The sequence below is a fragment of the Vigna radiata genome, unplaced genomic scaffold (assembly GCF_000741045.1).
Source record: "Vigna radiata var. radiata cultivar VC1973A unplaced genomic scaffold, Vradiata_ver6 scaffold_70, whole genome shotgun sequence".
NCBI lineage: Eukaryota > Viridiplantae > Streptophyta > Magnoliopsida > Fabales > Fabaceae > Vigna > Vigna radiata.
Genome location: NW_014542367.1, coordinates 913442 through 933516, shown reverse-complemented (window position 1 = coordinate 933516; position 20075 = coordinate 913442). Strand labels below are relative to the sequence as shown.

At 38.8% G+C, this 20075-nt stretch overlaps 2 protein-coding genes across 2 annotated transcripts; both read right to left on the bottom strand.

The window, feature by feature from the left end:
• Nucleotides 1-4178: 4178 nt before the first annotated feature.
• LOC106779947 (uncharacterized mitochondrial protein AtMg00810-like) lies at nt 4179-5144 on the bottom strand. The gene has a single exon (XM_014668165.1). The coding sequence runs from the start codon at nt 5142-5144 to the stop codon at nt 4179-4181; it is 966 nt and encodes a 321-aa protein (XP_014523651.1).
• A 2029-nt stretch (nt 5145-7173) lies between these two features.
• LOC106779945 lies at nt 7174-8109 on the bottom strand. The gene has a single exon (XM_014668164.1). It carries the CDS (start codon nt 8107-8109, stop codon nt 7174-7176), a length of 936 nt encoding a protein of 311 aa, XP_014523650.1.
• Nucleotides 8110-20075: the final 11966 nt, after the last annotated feature.

The window sequence follows — 20075 nt, the reverse complement described above, 5'->3', positions numbered from 1 at the left end:
TGAAGTAGGAAGGAGTTGGACTCAAGAAAGGATGAAGAAAGGTGAAAAAGAAGAATCCCACCCACCGCTCAGCGCCAATCTCAGCGCTGAGCGCCAGCCTCATGGAAGAAGTCATTGTTAAACGCTTAAGCGCCAGCGCTGAGGGAAAAATGAAGAACTGTGCCTACCGCTGAGTGCCAAAAGCCACTGCCGAGCACTGAGATCTTCAATTCAATACGGTAGGACGCCTGGGCGTCAACGCTGAGTGTCCTAGTGAAGTGTCGCACTTACCGCTGAGCAGTGAAACCAGCGCGGAGCGTTGTAGTTGGGCTTGGGCCAAAATTCTGTAATTTTTCATAGCTTATAAATAGACCTTAAGAAAAATTCTAGGGTAATATTTTGGTAGAAAAAGATGGCAGAACACCTTCTACACTCCTTGGAGGCGGATTTTGGATGCTAAGGCTCCAATTCACCAATTCTAGGGTTTATTCTTTCATTCTTTCCATTAAATCCATATAGTTTCACCATGTCAATGGTGAACTAAACCCTTTGTTGTTGGGGAACGATGTAATCCTTTTGAAACTCTCTTATATCGAAATTCCTATTTTATTCATATACTTGTATTATCAATAGTTTGAGTTTTCTTCTCTGTACTTTAAAGCTTGCATTGTTTAACTCATTCAATGTCATGATCTTTGATTTTGTAGATACGGGGATGTACGGGGAAATCTAAAATTGAGAAGAATTCTCTTGATTATGAAATATTGCCTAGAGATAGGAATAGGATGATCAATTGCTTTAAGTTTGTCATTAATACATTAGTAATTACTAGGGAGACTAGAGATAGTAAACTAGTAATTATGGTAATAGGCTCTTTTTACCGAGAGATCGGGTTTAGAGTAAATTGGAAAGTTGCATGAACACTGATAATAAAGTTGAATCTAATAGGAATAGTAGATATAGGAGGGTGGATCACGATGAAACCGTAAACCCCAACAACTTCATTCATCCATATCTTTATCTATCAATTGATTCAATTTTAGCATTTTTTATGTTTATTTTAGATTTCGCATTTACAAACCCTAAATTCATTTTTTATTCAAGTATTATGAAATCAATTCACATGAGCGTCTAGGCCTAAGAGTCCCTTGGGAAACGATATCTGGACTTACTATCTATTATTACTTGATACGATCTGGTACACTTGCCAGGGTGATAACAAGTTTTTGGCGTCGTTGTCGGAGACTCATTGGTTTAACTTTTCTAGTAGTGTGAACTTGATTAAATTTGACTTGATTTTTATTTTTATTTTTTGTTTTTGTTTTTATTTTTTATATAAAAGTGCTTTTTAGGGTTTTTGTTTCTTGTGTATGCAGGAAGCAATTCACACTAGAATCAAGAAAAATGAACGTCTTCTTGAAGGATTAAGTGACAGGAGAGGGAAGAAATTCAGAAGACCATATAGAGAGCTATTCCCCTCTCCTGAAGGACTTTTACAACTCTCACCAGAGGCATCTACTCAAAGTACAAAAGAGATGGCACAAGGAGCTCCTAGACACACTCTAGCAGATGCAACTAATGCTGTTGGTCCCTAACATTTTAATAGCATTGTTATGCCAAGGGACAACACATTGAACATGGTTATGAATCCTGCATTGATACATCTAGTGCAGAGCAATCAATTCAATGGATTGTCAAATGAAAGTCCATATAATCGTCTTACAACGTTCAGTGAGATATGTAATACCATAAAGATTAGTGGAGTATCAGATGACAGAATAAAACTTAGTTTGCTTCCTTTTTCATTGGGAGGCAATGCTAAGTTATGGCTAAATTCCTTTCCAGAGGGGAGCTTTACAACATGGGAGGCTGTTGTTTCTAAATTCTTGAGTAAATATTTCCCACAATCCAAGATTAACAGTCGAAAGCTGGAGATCTCTTCATTCAAACAGGGCATGGAGGAGACTCTAGGTCAGGTGTGGGAAAGGTTTAAAGGTTTACTAAGAAAGACGCCTGTACATGGTTTTGACAGAACAACATTGGTGCTCACGTTCCTTAGAGGCCTGGGTACTCAGTCCAAGCTTATGTTGGATGCATCAGCTGGAGGGAATATTAAGATGAAGCCTGATGATGAGGCATATGTGATGAGTCGATATTCTATTGATTTCACTTAGCTTATTGTACCGAATTTAATCAGGGAATTATGCTTAAATGTCCGATATTTTCCCGTTTCTGCTAATTCTGCTTAATTTGATCAGAAATTCCAATTTTAATTAATTTGAATTATCTAAGACTAATTATTTGCATTATTGATTATAGGGAAAGTATTGGTCAATAATTTTGGGACTTAAAAAAAAATTCCACATCAATTTTATTTTGAGCTAAAATGAGAGAAGAGGTATGGATTTCAATTTTTGGAGTGCACATGGAGTCGAGCTGGAATAAAAAGCACAATGGATTAAATGAAGATGTGCTAGCCACCATCTATGGGAGCTGCTGCTGTCACGGGTTATATTAAGAAGGGTTGGTCTTCACTCTTCATTCCCTTATTAAAAAAAAAAAAGAAATCCACGACCCAGCCTATATTCTTGGAGTTGAAAGGGTGTTTCAATTGAAGGAGGTGTGACGTTAAGCAAAGAAAAAAACGCATGCTGCTCATGGGTTAAGAAAAATAAAGCGTTGATTGAATTTGGTTTGGAAGTACACGCCCAGCTGCTAGGTTGTCATGGTCTTGGCCTGCACCCCACTGACTAAAATAAAAAGGCTTTGTTGGAAGAAATAAAAAGGAAGCGGTCCAAGTAGCACGTGATGGAGGTGCAGAATGGATGATTCAATTTCCTCGAGAACAAAATGGATGCGTTGATTCAGCTGCTGTAACATTGCAAACAACATCTTCATGGCCTGGGCTTCAACAATTACGTCTAACAGCACAAATAAGATTTATTTGCCTTCAAATTAAGTAGCAACAATACTCATTTGGGCTGAAAGAAAACAACAGACATGGGCTGGATATTATTTTGTTGGCAGCAAAGGACCGTGCACACGAAAGCTGCAAGTTTGGAACGGTGCTTCATTCATGGGCTTGAAGTGGGCTAATTAATTTAAAGTGCAGCAGCTTGCACACATGCGTCAAACATATTTCTTCATTCAGCAATGCAGTTAGCAAATCAGGTAGCTTCCAGCAGCACCTCACGTGCAACCCATGTGTTGCACTCCACATTCACTGCCAAAATGTTTCTTCACCCAGCAGTATACGAAAGACCAGCAGCTTGGTCCAAGGAGCTCACGGTCCAACCTTCATCCAGCAAGGAGCTTGGAGCATCAAGCAAGAGGCACCGATTGGAAGAAAAAAATAGAAGAAGCAGTTACCACATCTCCAAATACACGGCCCATCCAGCCTTCATGTGTCCAAGAAATTCAATAGCCCATCATCTCCACGATGCAGTAGGGTTGAAAGAGTCCATCACGTCCAGCAACTTTGGATGCAAAACGCTCACAGCCTTCACACGGCCCACAGCCCATGCACACGGATTAAATAAAAAGAAGGGTGCAGCCACATCTTCAGCGGTGCAAACTGCAGCTTCCCAACTCCACCATCCAGCAGCATTTGAAGGCAACACGACCCAGATTGTATTTATTTTTCTGGAGAAAGCGTGCAGCGCTGAACTTGGGAGGTGCGCATGGAAGTAGCCCATCCATCTTCAAATCCAGCCTTCACACGGACAACAAGGAGGACGTGCTAAATTTTTAATTCAATGTAGGGCATACAGTCTCGGGATGGCTTCCTTTAAAAAGCACCAGCCGCCACTTGGAGAGGGACTTCTATCTATCAGATTATATTCCTGGAAGCAGCATGTTACAGAGGGAGAATAAAGGATTAGGCACACAAGAGAGGAGAAAAGGTAACGTGTTTGCACTCTGAATAAAACTGTATCTCTTATTGAAAAAATGAAAACAGAGTATAACCCTTTATTTAAAAGAGTTATATCCTTTGACACAACACCGAAACAAAAAGTAGACAGCTGTTAAAAAAAAGAAACAACTTTACAAACTTTAAATTTTTGGCTTAACACCTGTACCCCTACAAAGTCTAATACACCTCCCTAAGCCAAAAACTAGAGTGTTCCAGTAACCCCAATCAACATCCTCAGGCTTTTAAATCTCTCAAATTTGAGAGGCTTGGTTAGAATGTCCGCAAGCTACATCTCTGATTTGCAGTGACACAACTCCAGTTTTTCCTCCTTCACCTGCTCACGGATATAGTGGAACTTCGTTTCAATATGTTTGCTTCTTCCATGAGAAGTAGGGTGCTTGGCCAAATCTATTGCAGTATCAATGCACGATTTTATCTTTCCCGTTAGTTCTATCTTCAACCCCTCCATCACAGATTTCAGCCACATTGCCTGACACGTTGCCTCACAAGCTGCAATATATTCTGCTTCACAAGAGCTTAAAGCCACCACCGATTCCTTAGTTGAACTCCATGATATAGGGGAGTCTCCAAGGAAGAACAAATACCTTCTTATTCTTTTTCTATCACTTTTATCTCCACACCAGTCTGCATCAGAATAAGCCTTTATTCTCACCTCCATACCTCCTTTTCTTCTTGGAAACAGAATGCCATAGCCATGTGTGCCCTGTATATATCTCAAAATGCGTTTCACAGCATTCAAGTGTGATATTCTGGGATTTTGCATGTATCTGCTCACAAGACCGACACTATAACTCACATCTGGCCTTGTATTGCACAAGTATCTTAAACTTCCCACCATGCTACGATAGTAGGTAACATCTACAGCCTCTTCTTCTGGATCAATTTCCAATCTTAGACCCACTTCTGCAGGTGTATTTGCCGCATTACAATCATGCATTTCAGCCTTCTTCAACATCTCTTTAGCATAGCGTGATTGATGCATCACTATCCCTTTCTCGGTTTCCACAAACTCTATGCCAAGAAAGTAACTCAGCTTACCCAAATCACTCATTTCAAACTCATTCAACATATGCAGTTTGAAATTTTGAATCACCTTCTCATTGCTCCTAGTGATGAGCATGTCATCAAAATATAGACATACTATCAGTCTTTCAACTTTCCCTTCTCTCTTGCTGTTCTGAACATAGACACCATGTTCTAAAATGCATTTCTCAAAACCAATGCTATTCATGAAATTATCAATCCTACGGTTCCAAGCTCTCGGGGCTTGCTTTAGCCCATACAAGACTTTCTTCAATCTGTAAACCAACCCTGTTGCGCCTTAACTTCAAATCCAGGGGGCTGCACCACATAGACTTCTTCCTCTAATTTCCCATTCAGAAAAGCTGACTTTACATCTAATTGATTTAATGACCAACTGAACTGATTTGCTAAAGCCACCACAAGTCTCACCGTTTCCATCCTAGCCACCGGTGCATAAACCTCACCATAGTCTATTCCAGCCTTTTGCAAAAACCCCTTTGCAACCAGCCTCGCCTTATATCTCACAATCTCTCCTTTTGGATTTACTTTAGTTTTGTAAACCCACTTCAAACCAATCGGGTTTTTACCATCAGGCAACTCAGTCAACTCCCAAGTATGATTCTTCTCTATGGAAATAATCTCCTCCTGCATAGCTTTAACCCACTTATCATCTGCAGTTGCTTGCTCAAAAGTCACGGGTTCAGCTTCAGCAAAAAGAGCATAATGGACCAAGTTCCCTTCTGAAGTTACTACAGCATCATAGGACAAATCATAGTCCTTCAAATGTGAAGGTAGCTGTGACGTTCTAGATGATCTCCTCTGATTCCTTTCTTGCTCAGGAGGCTTCTCTTCTACTGGATTACATTCACCTCCCGAAGTCTCATCTTCCAACTGAAGAGTTATACTCTTTCTCTGCATAGTCTTCCAATCCCACACTCTTTCCTCATCAACTACCACATCTCTACTAACCGTAGCTTCCCCAGTTTCTGGATTGTACAACTTATATCCACCAGTTGGATGATAGCCAACCAAAATCTGTGGCACTCCCTTATCATCCAGCTTTCTTCTCAACTGGTCTGGCACGTGTTTGAAGCAGACGGAGCCAAATACTCTCAAGTGCTCCACATTCGGCTTGATCTTACTCCAGGCTTCCTTTGGGGTAATATCCTTCAATCTTTTAGTGGGCGTTCTGTTCAAAATATATGTTGCAGTCAACACTGCTTCTCCCCATAAAAATTGTGGCATCTCTTTGCTTTTCAACATGCACCTTACCATATTCATTATGGTGCGATTCTTTCTTTCTGTTGTGCCATTGTGCTCTGGTGTGTAAGGAGGAGTCAACTCATGCATTATTCCCTCCTTTTCACAATAAGTTCAGAATTCTGCCGAGATGTACTCACCCCCTCCATCCGTTCTTAGCACTTTGAGCTTCTTGTCACTCTACCTTTCAACCAAGGTTTTGAATCTTTTAAGCACCTCCAGAACTTCACTCTTTCTTTTAATCAGATAAGCCCATGCTTTTCTAGTCCAATCATCAACGAAAAGCACAAAGTATCTGCTGCCTCCTGGGGTTTCAGTTTGGATGGGTCCACATACATCTGAATATACAACCTCCAATTTTTCTGTTGTCNTTTGAGGCACANAACTCTGAAATTGTCCTCNTGTTTNCTTGCACTGAACACATTCATGACATACAGATTCTGGAATGTTAACCAAAGGCAAACCACTCACCATAGAATGTTGACTCATCCGAAACAAATCCCTAAAATTTAGGTGTCCAAAACGTAGATGCCACAACCACTCGACTGACTTTCCTACTGCATTAAAACATTGATGCCTCACAGCCTTCATTATCACACGGAAGGTTCTGTTTTGAGACAAACTTGCCTTAATAACCATTCTTTTGCTTTGATCGAAAATACTAAGATAGTTATTCTCCATCTTCATTGCAAAACCTTTCTGTAATAGTTGTCCCAAACTCAGTAAATTTGTTTTGAGTCCTGGAACGAACAATACTTCATCTATCANCACTTCTCTCCCATTTTCATCTCGTAGCACAATCCGACCAGACCCCTCTGCAATCANACTCCTATCATCGNCAAATCTGATTTTGCCATTCAAAACCTCCTTCATCTTGACAAACCACTCTCTTCTTCCAGTCATGTGAGTCGAGCACCCTGAATCAAGGTACCAAGACGCCTCCTCTAGTTCATCTTCGCTTGTTCTTGCCATCAACATCACTGCTTCTGAGTCAGATGTGTTGTCTTGTGCAAGATTGGCTTGGTTCTTGGGTTTATTCTTCTCACCTTCACCCTTCCAGCAATCCTTTGCAAAATGTCCAAGTTTTTGGCAATTAAAACATTTAACCTTCTTCTTGTCAAACTTCCAGCCTTTTTCTTGATCTGACTTGTTTTATTTTTATTTTTTTTTGCAGAGTCATTGGAGTCCTTCTCTTGTTGTTCTTGACCCTCCTTCTGCTTCTTTTTGCCAAACTTCTTGGACCCTTTTCCCTTTCCATGAATCTGGGATCTGACTTGCAAGATTTGTTCTTGACAATGCCTACGTTCCTTCCATCTGTGTTCATGAGCCTCCAACGAATGTTGGAGCTCTTCTACCTCCATGGTCTCCAAGTCACGCGTCTCTTCTATTGTTATTACAATATGATCGAACCTCATTAGAAAACTTCTTAGGATCTTCTCAACGATATACTGATCCGTAACTGTATCCCTGCACGCCCGCATAGCACTCACATGTTCTTGCACCTTATCGAAATAATCAGCAACGGTATCACTCTCCTCCATAACTAGACTTTCAAATTGCCGCCTTAACGCCTGCATCTTTACTTTCTTGGTTTTGTTTCCATCTCCATACGTTTTCAGCAAGATTTCCCATATCTCCTTTGCTGTTTTAGCCTTTGAAATTCTGTGAAACACTCTCGGTCCAACACACTGATAGAAGATAAACCGAGCCTTATTATCCAGTTTTTGCTGAGTCTTGAAGTTTTTCTTCTCTTCATCAGAGGCCTTGGTGCTTAACTCAGGCAATCCTTCAAACACCACATCCGCAATATCCTGGAAGCCAAAAATGGCGTTCATCTTGATATGCCATTCATCAAAACCTTTTCCATCAAAGATTGGATAAGACCCTTGCGGTATTCCTCCTAGTCCANCCATAACTCCACCGTAGTCTCCTCCTTGCACTCCTATCCACCCAGATGTTCTTCTTCTACACTTCTTGAAGACTCAAGATATCTCACTTCTTGATGGCCTCAAGATACACTCTGAAGAAATCTCGCATTCCACTCACACTCACAGGTTTCAGACCTTGCTCTAATACCATAAAGGATTAGGCACACAAGAGAGGAGAAAAGGTAATGTGTTTGCACTCTGAATAAAACTATATCTCTTATTGAAAAAATGAAAACAGAGTATAACCCTTTATTTAAAAGAGTTATATCCTCTGACACAGCACCGAAACAAAAAGTAGACAGTTGTTAAAAAAAAGAAACAGCTTTACAAACTTTAAATTTTTGGCTTAACACCTGTACACCTACAAAGTCTAATAAAGAAGAGAGCCTGGAAAAATGTAGCAAATATGGAGAATGTTTTGTGAGAGGCAATGAAGAGCAACGTCCTGGAGTAGCCTTTAGAGATAGGCTATTTCAAAGCAGTTGTGACGTCTAGCTTTATTAGGAGTAGAATTAGATTTGGCTTTTAGAATAGTAGCTCACTCATTTCACTTTTACTCTACTGTTGAAGCCTTTAATTTTTTATTTAGTGTTGATAGTCGTTTCAACTAGTGTCTCATCCTTTACTGTACCCGTGCACTTTTATATTATAGTTAGTGGTCAAGCTTTTTATTTTATTTACTTTATTTTAGCTCTACGGATGTGTTTAATCTAGTTGACTATGTGCATTTTTTTATTAGCTTAATTGTTGAAATTGGTTTACGCGTCGTTTACTATGTTGCCTGTTATGTTCAGTTTATGGTTTTCGTTCACTATGTTGTATGTTCTGTTCAGGTGTGTTAATTTCTTTTTCATGTTAGCTTAGGTTAGTCGGTTTGGTCATGAGCGAAATTATAATGTTTCCTTGAGATTTCTGACTGTAATTATGTTTGCCACTCTGACTTGGTTAATGTGAAATCTGCATTTGCACTTGCGATTGGGTATACGCTTAGTTGCCCAGTTGGTGTTGAGTCTTCGCTTAGTCGATGAAACTGCATGGTATAAAGTGGAATTGATGTTAACATTGCGTTCGCTTAGTTCGTTTTTATGAAAACATGATTAGCCTTCCCTTAGTTGGCTAACTGTGGTGGATTAGGGGTTTGAGTCGGTTTTATTTTGTTGATCTATGATAGGAAACATAGTGATTGAGTTAATGACCAACCGTTTTTATTCTGTATTTGAATCCTTTTTTACATTTCTATTTGCATCTGTGTTTTAGTTTAGTTTAACTGCATTCACAATCCTTTCAACAACCCCCTCCCCTTCGTGTCTGACCTAATTCTCGAACCATATTTGGTCCTTGAGAGACGACCTAGGAGTCACTTCCTAGTCTATACTGCACTCTTTTATGCACATTAAATTTTGCATGGGGTGCGACACCCATCAATATGACTTGATTGAATGCATGTCTGCAAGTGAGCAGGAGAATAATAATGAAAGGAGTGTGATAGTTCAACAGAGGGGAGTTCTCCAATTGCTTACGCAAGATGCATTGCTAGCTCAAGCTAAACTTCTCACTCAACAAATGGAGAACCTATCAAAGATTATGTTGCAAATTCCGAAGGAAATAAGGAATGTTTCTCAAGCTCAACAACTCTGTGATTTTTGTGGTGGTGATCATTTTAATGGTCAATGTGCTGCACCTGAAGAAGCACAAGAAGAGGCTAATTTTATGGGTAATCAGTTCCAGTATAGATAGGATAACTTCAACCAAGGCAACTATAGCCAAGGTTGGAAGAACCACCCTAGTATTGGGCAGAGCCAGAGTAACCCATTTGGGCAGACAGGAGGCCTTTTCAACAGACCACAACAACCACCCTTATGGCAATAAGTGGCTAGTTTGACTGAGAATGTCAGAAGCTTGGATGATAAATTTGATAAATTCTTAAGAGTCGTGTCAGAAGCCTTATGACTCTCATTATAAGAGTCATGAGGCTAATTTTAGGAATTTGGAAATACAAATTGGTCAACTCTCAAAAAGGGTGGAAGTCACGGAAAAGAATCAATTTAGGACTAATACTGATGTTAACCCTAAAGAAGAGTGCAAAGTTGTAATGAGCATAAATGAGAGAGGAGTGGAAAAAGAGATTATTGAGTTAGAGAGCAGTGAGGATGAAGAAGAGGAGAGGAGAGAAAAAAATTTTGAAAAAGAAGAAGATAGAGAAAATGAGAGTGGAGAAGAGAGAAAAGAAAGAAATATTGGGCATTCCAGAGAGATTTTTAATTAGATGAAGATCATTATGCCTTCAGCTAAAGTACTTCACCAACTTCCTATTTATTCCAAGCGAATAAAGTACTATCTTGGAGAAGTTATAGATCTTGAAGAAGAAGAAACTAAGAAACAGGAAAGTTGTACACGTCCTAAGAAGAGTAAGCATCCGCCTAAGATGAAGGATCCAGGGAGTCTTACTATTCCATGCGCCATTGGAGATGCTGATGTAGGGAGAGCTTTGCTAGATTCTGGGTCTGGTATTAACTTGATGCCTTTATCTTTACTGAAAAAGATTGGTGGGGTAACATTAAAACCATATAACCTTTCTATGGTGGTGGTGGATGGGTCTTCGAAGAGACCTGCTGGTGTGGTGGAGGATGTGGTCATTCGTGTTGAGCATCTTGAATTTTTGGTCGATTTTGTCGTAATGGAGATGGAGGCCAATGAGATGATTATGTTGATTCTTGGGAGGCCATTCATGAAAACGGCCAAAATGGTTATAAGCATTCATGATGAGATGGTTATGTTGAAGGACCAAGAAAGCAAGTTGATTTATACTATCTCGGAAGAGAAGCTTACACGAATACAAAAGAGGGCCAAATATAAAGCTTCAAAGAAAGATGTTGCAGTTGAGGGATCTAAATGTGCTAACAATGATAATAATTGTAATATTTTGAAGGTACATAAAGAAGAAGATGTTGACAAAGGAGGCACAATCCACATTGACTCAGAGGACGCACCATTCCAACTTGGTTCACGGGTGAAATATAAGAAGAAGGAGTGGATGGTGAAGAAGCATAGAAAGAAAGGAGTAGTAGAAATTGAAGGTCCATACTCCAGAAGAGTCAAAAGGGTTGATAGAAGGCAATTGATGAGTTGGTGTGATGAAGACATCAACATGGAAGAGAAGATATGAGCTTACCGGGTCAAGCTAATTACGTTAAAAGAGCGCTCACTAGGAGGCACCCCAGTAATTGTTGAACATTATTTACTATTTTGGATTATTTGGACTTGTAATTTTTAGATTTTTAAACAATTTTTATTGGGTAACATGTACTGCCAGATGCTTATTATTTATGTATCTACTGAAGGATACAGGTAAGCACACCTATTGAAGGGTGTTGGAAAGATTTCCACTTACTGACAAGTGCTAGAAAGGTTTGGGTTAGGCTCGTGACGTTAAACAAGCGCTACCTGGGAGGCCACCCAGTTGATTGTTATTTATTTTTAACTCTATTTTAATTGCATTTTAGGATTTGATTGTTGCATGAGAGAGGAGGTTGCATAAAAATTGTGAATTGAGAGTTGAAATTAAGTGTTGCAGGTCACAAAACGCTCAGGCAAGCAAAAAGGGTGAAAGATTTTAAATCGCGCCTACCGCTCAGCAGTAACCCAGCGCTGAGCGGTGGCGTCGTAGAGGCAGTTTTGGGCTTTTTAAATAGCTCAACGTAGGAGGCCCATCTGCACTTTTTAAACACTCCTTAGGGCTCGCCCAAGCGTCATTTTCAAGACTTCACACTTTTCTTGCACTCCTAAAATCTTTTCAAGGGTTTCTTTGTACTTTTCCCATCACCCACTCACCAAAAATCATTTGTTCATCACCTTTGCACCATTCCATTGACAAAGTTTGGGGTTTTTGGTGAGAGCACTACATTTGAGGAGCATCCGTCATCATTCAAGAAGCATTTGCAAGCATTCAAAGTATCTCCACCCAAGTAAGTCATGCAATTTCCATTTTAGGATTTCTAGAATATGGATTTGATGAGAACATGTGTAGAAATATGAAAAATTAAAGAGAAATGTTTTGATGATTTTAGGGTTTTTATGCATGATTTGATGAAATAGAAACGTTTTGCATCAGTTAAATTGTGTGATTTTGGTCTCGAACTGAGGAATTTATGTTTGGGTTGAGATTAAAGAGGTTTAAACATGATTTTTCAAAAATTGTCGCCGTCACCGCTGAGCGGTGGGCTGTAGAGTTATTTGTTTGCTTGAATTTGATCTGCAGGTGGCGTTGAGGGGTCCTGTTTTGCCCTCAGCGTTGGTCAGTGATGGAGTAACACTTATTTGATGGTTTGCTAACCCTTAATGGTGAATTCTTTGGTCTTGTGAATTGTATTTGATATAGGAATGGCATCGTCATCTTCAAGAAGAGTTAAGACCATGGGAAACAACAAGAAAGAACCAGAAAGATCTTACTCTCCTAGATTCCTCTCTAGGAGGCATGAGCAACGCTACACAACTGTCCAAGAAAGGCGGTTGTTGATGGAGAGGATGGCGGTATGGATCCCAGACTTGGCTCCACAGTTTGGTGAGGAGTTAAAGAGCAAAAACTGGGAGAAATTGGCAACATACCCTGCACCTGCCAATATTGCAGTGGTAAAGGAGTTTTACACAAATGCCCTGCCAATGGGGGTGAACATAGAAAGTTATACAAGCTATGTTAGGGGGAAGATTATTAGATTTGATTCTGAAACAATCAACAACTTCTTAGAGACTGAGTGGGTTGGTGAGCAGTGTCAGTATGCATTGAATGTCCGGGAGTGCTCAGATTATGAGGAAATTGAGAGTGTACTTTATGTACCTGGAGGGCATTTCCACAAGAATCCAAGTTGTGTGCCTATTCACATCAAGAGAGCTTACTTGACACCCCTGGCCAAATATTGGATGGCATTCACTCATGCTAAGATCCAACCTTGCTCCCATGTGTCAGACATCACAGTTCACATGATCATAGTCATATATTGCATGTTGAGAAATATGAATGTGAACATTGGTGAAGTCATTGCTAATGAGATTCAGAGTTGCACCGCTACTGTGAGCAGCAAGGCACCACTGGGTCATCCTTCTTTGATCACACATTTGTGCCAACAGGCTGGGGTGGATCCCTCTACTCCACCATTTGAGAGGCCTAGGAAGGCCATTGATGGAGCATATTACAGGCAGTACTGTGGAGGAGATAAGGCAGCAAGACTAGTGCCTCGGAGATGCCCTAGGAGAGGAGCAGCCCAGCAGGATGAACCAGCACAACACGTAGAGTCTTTGGAGATGAGAGACATGTATATGTCTATGATGGAGGCTAGATTGGAGTCTCTGTATAGAGGGCAGGTGGCCAATGCTAAGATGATAGTGAGTCTATATGATACACCACCAGCACACAAGTGGACTATGGATGAGTTCCATAGTGCTATGGCGTGGCCACAGGAGCAAGCATAGGAGAGTGTAGTTGAAGTAGCTGAAGATGATGATAAGAATGATGACTTTGAGGATGCAGATGCTGGAGATGATGATGACTCTGACGATAGCATGGGGTGATATGGAATCTACTGAGGGATGCCGGTTGTAGTGGAACAGGGTTTTATTTTTCTTTTTCATTTGTAATTTGAACTTTTAGAAAAGGTTAAATTCTGTTGAGTAGTGTAGGTTTTATGGTACTTGGTTGAACACCTTATCTGATAATGATTTGACTTGTTGATTGCATGATGAGTATGCTTGATGATGTTTGATGTGAATGATGATTGAGATTGCTTTACATGCTTTTATACAGGTGAATTGTTCACAAGTCGTGTGAACAGATGCATGATGAGTTATGATTGTGGTTACGATGCTAAGCAGGGTGTATGATTGGTATTTGAGCTGTTGAGTGAGCATAATTGTGTGAGGTCTTGAGCTCCAGAGTTTTTGATTGATATTTTTGCTATTCATTTGAAAGCATGAATGATTTTGCCTGAATCTTTATGATTGATTGAATTAAATGTTTGTGTCATATGATCAAGGCCGTTTTTGGAAGCCCTTACTTAGCCAAATTTTCACCCAAAGTAAAGAGAACAAGTTGTTCTACCCTTTTTGAACCTTAGCCTGAAACACTTTGAAAACCTTCTTGAGAAAAAATCTTTACCTTGAGTTGAGTTGAGAATAATTGAATGGTATTGACAAAGGTTCAAGTTCGGGATTGTTAGGAGAATTGAAAGGCAAAATAGAAGCATTGAGTTAATGTGTTGAAAGAAAAAGCATGAGAAAAGGTAGAAAAGAAAAGAAAAGAAAAGTATGAAAGATAAGCTCAATGCAAAAGTAAAAGAAAAAAGGGAAAAGTTGGGAATGAGTGAGATTGGTTGAAAGAGAGTTGGTGCTTGAACTATGGATGTTGAATAACTCTCTTTACTCAAGGATTTTGTGATCTAGGAAAACCAATTTTTCTTGTTAGCCCAACCTCATTATAAGCCTTAAAAAATCCTTGTGATGACATGTATGTGTGAGAATGTTGATTGTAAAAGATGAAAGGCAATTTTGTTATATGTGACGTGTGAATAGTTGAGGGAATGAGTGACCTCTTAAAACACTTGAGTGATTGAGTGAAACACTTTGCCTGGAAAGAATTTCTGCAATTCATGATTACATTTGTGCTTAGTTGACTGATCATTCATAAGGATATCATCTGTGGAAGAGTATGTGATTATTTGAACATTATGTGAGTTAGAATGAATTGAAGCATGTGTGCATCTTGATGAGATTCCATTGAAAAGCTTAATTGAGTAATTGCTTGTTGTGGAAGGATGAGTTTTGAATGTGTTGAAGCATTTTGATGATAGGTGGAAAGTTATGTTTTGTTTTGTTTGCTTGAGGACAAGCAAAGTTCTAAGTTTGGGGTTGTGATAACGGTCTAAAAACCGTTATTTTTATACTTGAAATTGATATTAAAACACACCTTTTATGACTTAGACTGAGCTTAAAATCATGCAAAACACTTAAGTTAGGTTACATGAGAGTCAAAGATGGTTTTAGAGATATTATGCTTGGTTTTACATTGTTTTGACAGGATTTAATGAGAATTGAAGGATGGAAAGTGAAGTAGGAAGGAGTTAGACTCAAGAAAGGATGAAGAAAGGTGCAAAAGAAGAATTGCACCCACCGCTCAGCGCCAATCTCAGCGTTGAGCGCCAGCCTCGTGGAAGAAGTCACTGTTAAACGCTTAAGCGCGAACGCTGAGGGGAAAATAAAGAACCGTGCCTACCGCTGAGCGCCAAAAGCCACCACTGAGCGCTGAGATCTTCAATTCAATACGGCAGGATGCCTGGGCGTCAACGCTGAGCGTCCCAGTGAAGTGCCGCACTTACCGCTGAGCGATGAAACCAGCGCTGAGCACTGTAGTTGGGCTTGGGCCAAAATTTTGTAATTTTTCATAGCTTATAAATAGACCTTCAGAACAATTCTAGGGTAATCTTTTGGATGAGAAAGACGATAGAACACCTTTTACATTCCTTGGAGGCGGATTTTGGATGTTAAGGCTCTAATTCACCAATTCTAAGGTTTATTCTTTCATTCTTTCCATTAAATCCATATAGTTTCACCCTGTCAATGGTGAGCTAAACCCTTTTTTGTTGGGAAACGATGTAATCCTTTGGAAACTCTCTTATATCGAAATTGATATTTTACTCATATACTTGTATTACCAATAGTTTGTGTTTTCTTCTTTGTACTTTAAAGCTTGCATTGTTTAACTCATTCAATGTCATGATCTTTGATTTTGTCGATATGGGGATGTACGGGGAAATCTAGAACTGAGAAGAATTCTCTTGATTATTAAATATTGCCTAGAGATAGGAATAAGATGGTCAATGGCTTTAAGCTTCTATCATTAATGCATTAGTAATTACTAGGAAGACTAGAGATAGTAAACTAGTAATTATGGTAATTGACTCTTTTCGCCGAGAGATCGGGTTTAGAGTAAATTAGGAAGTTGCATGAACATTGATAATAAAGTTGAATCTAATAGGAATAGTAGATATAGGAGGGTGGATCAGGATGAAACCGTAAATCCCAACAACTTCATTCATCCATATCTTTATCTGTCAATTGATTCAGTTTTAGCATTTGCATGTTTACTTTAGATTTCGCATTTACATATCCTAAATTCAATTTTTATTCAAGTCTTATGAAATCAATTCACATGAGCGTCTAGGCCTAAGAGTCCCTTGTGAAACGATATCTGGAATTACTGTCTATTATTACTTGATATGATCTTGTACACTTGCCAGGGTGATAACAAAAAGCTAAGCAATATATGTGTCATTAGTGAGTTGATCTATTTAGAATGGAAATTGGATTGAAAATTTTCTTAAGTATAGGATTAATCTGTTACATAAGTTGTATAATTGGTTAAATCAGTTTACTTTGTTTAAATCCATTTCACTTAATAGCCTAAAGTGTCATAACGTTCAAATGAATTTATAATTGGCTAGTATGATTAAATAATCGATTACATGCTTGGATAATCTGTTAAAACAGAATCAAACTTGTTAAAACTGAAAGAAAAGCTTAATAGATTACATATATATCTTAATCGATTAAATTGTGTCAAGATTCAAAAAATCCTATATATATGCGTCTTGAGCTTTGTTTCAAAATAGACAATTGTTATCACTTTCATATACTAACTGTTTAATTAAGTTTTGATTACATGAGCATTCAAGAAGTTTTCTTGGAGAATCAAGGATCAATTTAGGTTAGCTACATACCAAGATTCTTTCAAGAAAGTGGGCTAAATTGTTCTGATGTGATCTACACCAAGAGGAGTGTGACTGGAAGATCAAGATCTTCATCAACAATCTATATTTGTATACCTGTGCGTGTTGGCCAGGGGTTTGAGAGTTATGAGTGTTCTCAAGTGTTGTAAGGGAGTGAGGGTATTCATCTCTTGTTTGCTATATTTGTTTTTGAGTATGGTGAGAAGTACATTGAAAGGGGTATCTCTGTATTTCTATAAACTCTATCAAATTTACAGTGGATTCCCTTCAACTGAGGTTGTTGAAGGAGGACTGGATGTAGGCTTGGGATTAGCCGAACCAGTATAGATTGTTTGTGTTGATCTTTCTCTCTACTCTTTCTCTTTTATTGTTGATTCATCACTTCTTGTTTAATTGATTTCAAGAAAACCAAAGATTGTGCAGAGCTTTTGAAAAGATCAAGTTTTTAAGGCATAAACCAATTCACCCCCCTCTTGGCTTGAGATATAAGGCATTACTTTTCTAACAATTGGTACCAGAGCCGGGAAATTGAAAATTACTCGAATTTTAATTAATTACTTGTACTTTTTAATCCATTAAAACGTTCCTGATGACCAATATATCTCAGACATTTAGAGAAGGTGCATCCATAACTAGGCCACCACTATTTGCGGGTGGAAATTACCCATTTTGGAAAATAAGGATGAAAATTTTGTTGGAATCAGTGGACAAAGGTGTTTGGGATGCTACTATCAATGGTCCCTTTGAACCAACAAAAGTTGAGAATGGTAAGACAAAGGTCAAAGACTTCTCTAAATGGAATGCAGATGAAAACCGAAGAGCTCACTATGATGTTGGAAAACAGGTAGGCTTCGTTTCAACACCGAGTAGGGGTATGAATTGGTGAGGATTCAAAATCAGAGTCTTTTTAAAATCTTTTTCGCAAATTAGAAACCTTTACACAATTTCTTGAATCGCAAGTATTGAAAATTTAAGTGCAGTAGAAAATCAAAGTATACTACGTAATTAACAGAGTCAACTGAATGTAACAGATAAGGGATAGAGAATTCAAACGCAAGTTTTTATACTGGTTCGGCTTCAATGCCTACATCCAATGTTCTTCCAATCCCAGGAAGCAAATGCACTATAATGGTCAAGGTTTTTACAACAAGGCTTTTATAGAGACCTTCACGTCAAAAATATAAAACACCTCTCTAACCCTCTAACCAAAATATAGACAATACACACAACAAGATCTTCAACAAGATATCCCCTCTCCTGTAGTCTGCAACCCACTTTGAACAATCCTCAAAGTGTACAAGACTCCACGAGTCTACCCCCTATAATCACAACAGGTACAACAGCCACAATCTTTACAAAGATTGAGAGAAATCTTGATCAGCAAGCAAGCACTGCAATATGCAAGGTTTGATCAACCAGTAAGCATAGCAGAATTCTCCTTTAGAACCTCTTCAAAGAATGATATCCACGATCTTCTTGATGAGTTCTTGGAGCACTAAATCACAGAGAAACAATCTAAAACAACATATGAAAATGTTAGTTTTTCCAAAAGTTTTCTTAATGATTTAGGTCTCGTCTATTTATATATTTCTATAAATCAGATGCTCCTGTAGTCGACTAAGCTACTAATAGAGTCGATTGTCCTCTGACAGTAATAATAGTTAAGTCAAAGTAGTAGCTATTAAGTCAAACAAATTAATTCCACATTCAATACATTTGACTCTCATTCAATGCTTAACTAACTTTTAAAAATATAGTTGTTACTGTTCACAAGCATAACAGAATCTCAAATAAAACAACTAACAAAGTCGAATGCAAAGCACACGCAGTCGACTTTGACACATTTGCACATTTTGAAATTCTTTTCAATGCAAAATCTCACATAGCACTGTATTTGAAAATATGTGCAAAGTCTTTAGTCTTAATCGATTCAATTAATAATGAAGTCGACTTAGGACTTGCAAATTGTCCACACAATGTAAGTTCATCAAAGTGCATCTGGTTTTCCATTTCCAAAACATATGCAATGCAATCACAATAGATGTAACATATGTCAGAACAATGAATATGCATTCATATATTAAGATAAACACAAAACATGTTCAACAAGATATCAATCAATAAGAAACAGAACATGTAACACATAACAAGACATGTGTTATTAATAATGTGTTGTAATCATCAAAAACAGAGTGAATAAAACACTGTGAGATTAAGGTTAGCTAAATCAATGCTTCCCTTATCTACAATCTCAACATATGATGTCAGAGCCAAGAACATCATTTCCTCAACATTCACTATTGATGAATTTTATAGAATCTCTATGTGCTCAACCGCAAAAGAAATGTTGGAGTGGAAGTCATCCAATGTTAAGACTCCGACAAGTGTACCGAATCGTATCAAGTAATATAAATGGTAAGACCAAGTATCATTTTCCCTAGAGACTCGTTGGCTTAGACAGTCATGTGATTTGTTGATTATTTAAGACTTGAGAAACGAAAATCAGTGTTTATAATGCAAAACAGAAAATAAACATGAATGCAAGTTGTGATCAATTGACCAAAGAATACGCAGGTGAATGATATATGGATGAATTATGTTGTTGTGGTTTATGACTTATCCTATCCACTCTCATGTATTTACGAATTCAACTTCTTCGTTAATGTCAATGTCACTTTCTAATTTACCTTAAACCCGATGTCTCGGTGAAGAGAGCCTACTCCAGATTACTAGTTTACAATGTCTTGTCTCCCTAGCAATTGATCATGCATTACATTCGCACAGAAGCTTAAAAGCAATCGGTCCTCTTATCCCTATGTCTAGGTAATAATACTCCCGAGAGAATTTCCCCATGTCTAGATTTCCTTGTGTGACACCCGGGCACTGACGAGGGCGGGGAGTGATCGCCGGTGTAAGAGGCATGGTGCAGGGGGCACGGACAAGGAGCGGCTCCTGACAGGCTTCCAGTGGAAGGGTCACATGGACGAATCGAACATACACCGGAATGAGAGGGATCTAGTGACTGTATAGGTTTGTCTACTCATATCAACAAATGCATTTGCTTTTCGGTAGCCTAAATCATAAGAACTCCATGGTTAAGCGTGCTTAGCCTAGAGTAATTATGGGATGGGTGACCTTCCGGGAAGTTTTCTCGGAAAGTGTGTGAGTGAGGACAAA